At 38.3% G+C, this 8,504-nt stretch overlaps 1 protein-coding gene across 4 annotated transcripts in view; it reads right to left on the reverse strand.

Moving 5' to 3' along the window:
- The window catches only part of Kcnip4 (Kv channel interacting protein 4), an 885,761-nt gene that overhangs the window by 14,588 nt on the left and 862,669 nt on the right, over nt 1-8,504 (reverse strand). For all 4 annotated transcript variants that reach the window (XM_013009185.1, XM_013009187.1, XM_013009184.1 and 1 more), the window contains one exon: nt 7,665-7,734. In XM_013009185.1, the coding sequence (XP_012864639.1) occupies nt 7,665-7,734 (70 nt within the window). The remainder of the gene's footprint in view (nt 1-7,664; nt 7,735-8,504) is intronic.

An 8,504-nucleotide genomic window follows, 5' to 3' on the forward strand; every position in this document is an offset into this window, starting at 1 on the left:
GAGTTCAAGCCCAGAATTTTGTTTTGTTTGTTTTTAAAGAAAACGTGTCCAAAGTCACAATCCACAATCACTAAGGGGTTGGTCTGAGATCTGCAGAATCTGAGTCAGAGCCTCTGGCCAGACTAGTCAGTTGATGGATTGAGAACAGCAGTGATTTAGACAATGTCTGAGGCCAAGTTGGAGGGAATAGGTGATCCTCAGGATCCTAGATGGCTCACGCCTGTGAGCCTTGCTACTTGGGGAACTGAGAACCGAAGAATTGAAGCTCAAGGCTAGCTGGGGCAGAGACGTCTAGGAGAGACTGCCTTGAAAATAACCAACAAAAAACAGGGCTAGAAGTGTGACTAAATTGGTAGAACACCAGCCTAGAAAGTTCAAGGCCCTAGGTTTAACTTCATCTCCCTCTCCATAAGCCCCTACCCTGTGTGACCCCTGGGGAGGATTTTCTGTTCTGGGCTGTAGGGACCAGTATGAATAGTCCTCTATCCCCGCTTTCTTATGCTGCTTTCTAAGGACACCCACATCCTTTGAAATCCAGCTCTTCCTCTTTGTTTGAGCCTCACACCCCCTTTCTCTCCCTAATCTAGCTCATCTCTTTTCTTATTTAAAAACTGTATTTTTTTTTCCTCGTTGCTTTCTTAGTGCTCAGCTCTCATTCTAAAGTGCTTTTATGCTTGACCTTGGATTATATTTACATGATTATTTTAAATGTTTCATCTCTTGGGTTCTAGCCTTTTGTCTTAACCTTTTGTTTTGTAAGAAAATGTAACCTTTTAGCTCATTGGTTCTAGCATTTTATTGTCTGCTGCAAGTCTCATCTTTTTTTTATTTCCTGACTTTTAGCTTGTATTTTTATTGGGATTTAATAAAACTGCAATACAGTTTTCCTTTATAAATTGATTTTAAAGGGCTACCAAGAAACTAAGAGCAGCAGGAATTGAGAATTGCCTTGTTTGATTAGAGAGGTGGCTCTCTCCTCTTTCCCAGTAGCACTGTTCCACTTATTTGAAAGTTTTTATTTTCTGCCAGAATCCAAGTTTCTATGGGAGTATGGAATACGTTGAGATTGTTTTCCTGAACACTTCAGGAAATATATCACAGTTAATGATATAGAAATGCGTGCCTTTCATGAGGCAGACCACATACTCAATTTTTCAAAATATGAGTGGCATGTCAACTCATCTCTTACCATGAAATAAAATATGAACAGCCACTTATTTATTTAGTTGGGGGGGTCTGATACAGGGGCTTGAACTCAGGGAACTGTGTTTTTGTTTGACTTTTCCACTCACTCTGGTGCTCTACTACTTGAGTCATGCCTCCTCTTTGGAGATAAATACTCTCAGACTTTTCTGCTTGGTCTGTCTTTGAAGAGGGGTCCTCAGATCTCAGCCTGTTGAATAGTTAAGATTACAGACATGACCCACTAGTGACATTTGGCTCAAAGTCACTTATTTTTTATTATAGAAATTACTAACATTATATTTAATGAACTAAGCAGACACCATCATTTGTCTTAAACAATAAATAAAACCATCATGTCTAGAGTGGATGTCTAGCTAGCATTGATGGATTACAGGAAGGAATCTTTTGGATGTGGAACCAGAAGTTTGATGGGCACTTGGTTAGGTGCAATTGTTGGGCTGTTCCATTATGGAAGAATCAAGATTGATGGCCAATTTTATTTTGCAAAGTTATTTTGCACTCAACAGTACTTTTTCATACATTTCTTGAACTATTCATCACCCTCTATGGAGATAGGAGCTGTTAGTCATTATGTTAAATTTATTTTCAGGGCTGAAAAAAGAAGAGATTTTTGCCTGTTTTATAATGAGCTTCATTTGCTTAATGGTCTCTTGCTACCCTGTTTACACAATCAAGGCAAATATCTTTATCGAAGTGAGCAACAACTCACTGTGAGTAATAGCGCTGAGTAGATAATGTTTGCATTTAACAAGGTTTTCAAATCACAGTCATGTGGCTACATGATAATTACTATTATTCCTGAATGGGGTTTCCCTAGTTTGCAAGTTCGGCATCTGGTAATGACACTTGAGTTCACTAATGTGGCCCAGAGGATTTGTTGTTCTCAGTGCTCTTTGGCAATTCTTCTAGAAGTTAAGCCAATTTTCCAGGCTATATTTCATCACGTAGGAAGCTTTCGTTAATGGTAGGGTGGAGGCAGAGTGCTTGAACCTTGCGTCTCAATTTTAATAAAGCTTAACCGTGAGACCTTTACAAATCAACGTTTCTTTGACTCAATTTCTCTATCTGCAAACATGAAATATAAAGTCTTCGTGGAATTTAAATGAGATACTATAATAATATGTGAAATGTTTGGGAACTTGTTAAATATTCAAAAATATTAGCTCATCCCATTATTCTTTCATAAATAATCCACACTCCTGTCAATTGCATAGAAAAGTTGTGATCTATTCTTTTATCAAAGTGTAACATCTTCACCTATAAAGTTCCTGGTTTCAAGAAGTCTCTATGTATCTCAGTGACTGGAGTAGAGCTGTGTAAAAGAGCATATGTTTAGTTTTTCGAGTTAACATATGCTTAGAATTATTCAATGAGTTGAGTTTTTCCTTTTTATTTTAGTCTTAAGTGTCCCAAGTGCCTTGCATACACTTGCTTCCCAGTGAATATTTACTGACAGATTTTTTTCACTTATGCCCATTCCCATTTATTTATTCCCTTAGTAGCTAATTAAAGACCTATTATAGTCAACCTACATGCAAAAACTCTATGACACAATTAAGAAGAGCTGAGAAGCTGCAGTTTGCATGTACTTCCATTGTTCATGAGTTGAGAATTATACCCACCATCTTGTACCATACATAGGTAGAGTTAGAATAATATTTCTGTAACTATTTAATGAATAGTCCCAAGCCTCTGTCCTTGCTTTAGAGTATGTGTACTTCATTCTGTTCAGACAACATGTTTCTATTTAGCTAGTCCAGTTTTTCTGATATCCATCAAGAACACCAAACTTGTGATGCCTGGTAAAGTCCCTGTGTCTTTGAGAGAGGTACAAGCCTGACATAAAACATATTCCATGAGGTGTTCTGTGCAGAAGGAAAAGCATTTTCATGGGGAAATGTGTGAGATAGTCTAATGGACAGACACCTAGCTGTTACTGTTCCTAATGAGAGAAACCTGTTGCTTTCGGACATTCTATCGCAATAAATGATGCGCACATGCGGAGCATGGCTATCACATGATTCTCCTGCATCTGAGACGGTGCTCTTTCTTCCTGGGGATAATTTCTGTTGCTAACATCACTGTAAGACACAGTTTGCTGGAGTAATATTAACTAATGTTAAAATTCGAAGTCATCAATCTTTAAAATATTTCATTCCCTTCAAAGATGCCTGGTACTTTTAGATTTATGAATTCAATTAACATGAATAATCAAGAAATTTGCAAGAGAGTAAAAATGATTTTTTTCCTCCCCAAATCCCTTTGGGCTTGTAACAAGAATCCTCTGCCAAGTTAAGTATCTCTGTGTAAGCAGACATTCTGTAATGTGGGAATGGCGGTTTTGAAATAATGATACCATGTTAATGTGGAGCTGTATTCAGTTTGTAACAATGTAATAACTTGATTTGAAGCAATTAACAATAATGATCTCCATCTGTGTTGGTGTTGCGATACCCATACCTGTCAGTATGTCTGCAGAAACTCAGATGGTCCAAGATGGTTGGTTATTAAAAAATTCTTCTGGGTACTGGTGGCTCATGCATATAATCCTAGTTACTCGGGAGTAACTAGTCCATGAGACTCTTATCTCCAACTAATCACTCAAAAACCAGAAGTGGTACAGTGGTTGAAAGTGGTAGAGCACTAGCCTTTAGCAAAAGAGCTCAGGATCAGTGCCCAGGCCCTGAGTTCAAGAATTGAAAATCATGTAGAAATATATATGAGGCAAATAAATGCTGCTCAAATTGTTCCTTCATTAAAGAAGGCAGAGGGCATGTTAAAATCATAGCTATAACACTCTGGGGTCTCTTAGAACCACGTCCTGCGTGTTATGTAGTGGTGGAGGTCACTGGGTAATTGTCACCTGTGGAACAGCCAAGCCTATAGGATAACAGGTATTCGTGTGTCTCCTGAGAATTCTATTTTAAGTCTTTAAAAACCTGTCTTTAAAAATCCCTCTGATTTGACAATTCATGCATAGAATTGTCTTGTACTCATGGAAATGGCCCGAGCCATATGCATTAGAAACTAAAGGGAACTGTATTTTTGCATAAAATGACAAATATTCAAGAGCTGTGTACTATTCAATACTTTTACAAACATAGCTACCATGTCACATGGGTGACACTCATTCATTCATCTATCCATTCATTCATTTTGCAAGAAGTACCTATCAGGTGTTTTTTAAATATATATTTTATTGTAAAAATACTGTACAGAGGGGTTACAGTTACATGAGTAAGGTAATGAGTACATTTCCTATTGAATTGTTACCTTCTCCTTAGGTGTAATTTTTTTTAACCAGTCATTGTCTCATGAACTTTGGAGAAAACCGCTACTGCTATACTTAATTATATCAGAATTGACTTCAATGACATCTATCAGTGGACTTTTTGGTTATAGCATTCTATCTCTTTGTTTTTATTTTCAGTACTTTTTTTAAATCTTCCTTTATTTATTCTTTTTTTGTTGGTCGTGGGGCTTGAACTCTGGGCCTGGGCAGTGTCCCTCAGCTCTTCAGCTTAAGGCTAGTGCTCTACCACTTGAGCCACAGCGCCACTTCCAGTTTTCTGGTGGTTAACTGGAGATAAGAGTCTTATGGACTTTCCTGCCCGGGCTGGCTTTGAACCGCCATCCTCAGATCTCAGCCTCCTGAGTAGCTATGTGACCAGCTGTGACCTCCTGTGACTGGCTATTCCTTTTTTTTTTTTTGTAAATTTTCTTTAAGTTATTGAACAAAAGCATCACCATTTAACAAAGTAGTTTAGGAATACAATACAATGCATCTTGATCAATGTCACCCCTTTCCATATTCTCACCCATCCCTCCCCTACTCACCCCTTCTCTCATTCTTCTTGATTTTGACTGCATTCTTCCCTTCTTCTCCTCTTGTCTGCCTTTTTCCCTTTCACCTCCCCCCACCCCGCTCTCAGTGCTTTGCATTGCTGCATTGTGGCTTTGTCTTTCTAAAGAATTACACTAAGTTCTCCCTTGAAGCTGTTTGTTTCCGTTAATGTATTTGTGTACACAAATACAACACAACATAGTTACTTGTAAGTTTATAAGCTAACTCTAACTTCCATTCTCTTCATTTTGATCAATCAGTTTTCCTGTGATTATTCCTATCTGTGGCTATACATTGTCTCTTTCCTTCATGAATTCCTTAATATGTGCCAATACTTCCAAGCTTGACTCAGAGGGTTCCTAGTAACCCCATTTACATCATGGACTTAACCACTGCTTTGTAGCAAATAATCCCCAATCTCTGGCTTTTTCTGTGACCTTGAAATTTCAATGAACCTGTTGATTGTAACTAGCCACAGGCACCTCACAGCTGAGGCCCTTATTCCTATAACAAGGTCATCTTCCCTACTATGTTTCTACTCCTCCTGTAACCTGTTTCCTCCTATTAGAAGATCCTGTTATTCTGGAACTTACCATAAAAAGTCAATAAATCCAAAAGCTGCTATTTTCAGTCCATATATCATGTATTTTTTAAATTTTTTTTTGGTTGGTCGTGGGGCTTGAACTCTGGGCGTGGGCACTGTCCCTATGCTTTTTAGCTCAAGGTGAATGCTCTACTGCGTGAGCCACAATTCCACTTCTGGTTTTCTGGTGGTTTATTGGTGATAAGAGTCTCGTAGACTTTCCTGCCCGGGCTGGCTTTGAACCATGATCCTCAGGTCTCAGCCTCCTGTGTAGCTAGGATTACAGGTGTGAGCTACCAGTGCCCAGTTTCATGTACTTTATAAATAATCTATTATACATGTCTATCCTTTTTTTAAAATCACATTAGATATTTATAATTGATTCCCGCCTCTCTTGTTTAAAGGTTTTATTTTGCTTCCTCAAATAACCTCCTAATTTAGGTTCTTGTTGACAGTATCTACTGTCTTAAATTAATTTTCCAGAATTAGCAGTGAACAATAAACATGCATCTGACCATTATGCCTCACCCTTCATCCTATTAGTGTCTTTAGCATTAGCAAAAGACAAATTCTCATTTCTGAACATTTGCACCCACGACTCAAGGATGCTTCACCTGAAATCCACTTCCCAAATCACAGCACTTTCTCGCAAACCTTTATTTTTCATGTTTTGCGCTCTTGCTTATCCTCCATATGTCTAGGATGTCTGCAGGGTCTTCAAATGCTGGCCGAAATCACCCTCAGCAGGGAAACATCTCTTGAGAGCTATGCTAAGGATCAGAAGGACTAAGAACTTCAGAAATGGATTGACCTCTGGTATCTTCATTTCCATATTTACTCAGAGAAGAGGTCACAGGTTGAATTGGTGTTGATTGGTGAGAGAGGAGCTGCCCAGAGTCAAGCACATATGAGGCACCCTGAGAACAGACTGAACTTGAGCTTTTTCATTTCTTCCTGCTGGTACAATGATGCCCACCTTGCTCTCTCAGAGTAATGTTTTCCAAACTGTGCCATTCCACCTATAATTTATTTTGACATTTTATCTCTGCCACACTAGACAAAAAGATAATATACGTGGGGGTGGGGAGCTATCTTCCATTGCTGTAATTTCTTTCCCATTAGTGAGACTTCACATACAAATGGTGCTAGGCTGGGTTGGAGATGGATATCTGCTGAATGATGGGAGGAAAAAGTGTCAGCAATGGAAATTATCTCTTCAATCATCTCTAAAATGTACAAAACATATTTGTGCTTTCCTGGCGTTAGCTTTCCAATGAAAATCCCACCTGAGTATTACTTTTCTATCAGTGCAGGGGTCACAGTAAAAAAAGGGAAAGAAGAGGGCAAGAAATAAATTAGATGAGGCTCCAAGAAAATCAAGGTTATAACCCAGACCTACCACTGAGTTGAAATGTGACCCTGAGCCAACTGTTTAACTTCTCTGAGGTCCAGATTTCATATCTGTAAACTGAAGCTAATTAAATTTTCCCTAATTCTGAGAGTTGAAAACCAAAAAGAATGGTGATGTAAGTTAAAGAGCTTCATATCTCTCTCTGTGTGTGTGTGTGTGTGTGTGTGTGTGTGTGTGTGTGTGTGTATCCCTTGCTTATTTTTACTCAAGTTTTCCATTCAACCTCTTGAAGCACTGTTCTAATTTTGGCTCTTAAAAAATTATTAGTAATTGGAGATTCGAGTCTCATTGATTTTCCTGCTCTGTAGGACTTGAAAACACAATGCTCAGAACTCAGCTTCTTGAGCAAAAGTCAGGAGCAGTGAGCTTTTGAGACACGGGACAAGGCACACATTACTTGTATGAAACTTAAATGTAATCTCTTAGATATTTGGTAATTTGGAAGCTGCTCACTTTTATGATACACTGAAACTTCTTTGCACTTGAATGCTGGGTATTAATTATTCTACATAAAGATTTTTAAAATGCAGAAACATGCCATGAAAGATTAACCCAATCTTGAGTTGGCAAGCATAATTCTAACTGCAAGAATATGTTCCCATGTTCCCATTTGTCCTTACCTCCCTGTGGAAAGAACTGGGAGTAAATCTCTTTGAAGGTTTCTTCATTAACAACACCACTGGGACACTCCTAGAGAAAGTGGCAGAAAAGCAATATGAGCAAAGTGTTCATAAAAATGGATATTTTATTGCACATTTTGAAATAGAACTGGCTGCTATGCAAACCTGCACAGAAAAAGTAAAGCAGCCATTCATTATTACGAAGAAAACAAAAGTAAATTCACCTTTCTTTCATGTCTCATGGGATAAAACACACAGTTGAAATGAAAATGTCTTTGCACATCAGAGCAGGTCTGGCATATTTGAAAGCACTAGGTTACTTTGAGAAGCACCCATGTACGTATGCTATCAATGAGGTAAGGGGAAATTGTGCTATTCTGTATATGAACAAGATATTGCAAGATGCACTGTCTTCAGGAACTATGCAGTTTGGACCTACATAATCTTGAGTACAATAAGAAAATAATATATTTCTTTGAGAGGGAGGTTCTTTGTTTCAGGAAGCTACAAGGAGAAACAGCAATTCTGACAAGAATCTTGTAACAAGTGAGCTTAAGTTTTGAACTTGAGAAGGAAGGCTTTGCAAAGGAACATGGCTCCCTGCATTTATTAATTTCTCATTTTGTCCACTGGAAGACTTGTTCAAGACCAGAGGATACTGGTCTCAAGAACTGTGCTGACATTTTTCTCAGCAGCACATGGAACGTTTTCTAAAATAGACCACATTTTAGGCCACAAAACAAACTTGTCTAAATTCAGAAACATTGAAGTTATACCTTGCATCCTCTCTGACCACAAGGGAATAAAATTAGAACTCAACACCAAAAGCCACCAAAGAAA

This window comes from Dipodomys ordii, unplaced genomic scaffold (assembly GCF_000151885.1).
Source record: "Dipodomys ordii isolate 6190 unplaced genomic scaffold, Dord_2.0 Scaffold8, whole genome shotgun sequence".
Lineage (NCBI taxonomy): Eukaryota > Metazoa > Chordata > Mammalia > Rodentia > Heteromyidae > Dipodomys > Dipodomys ordii.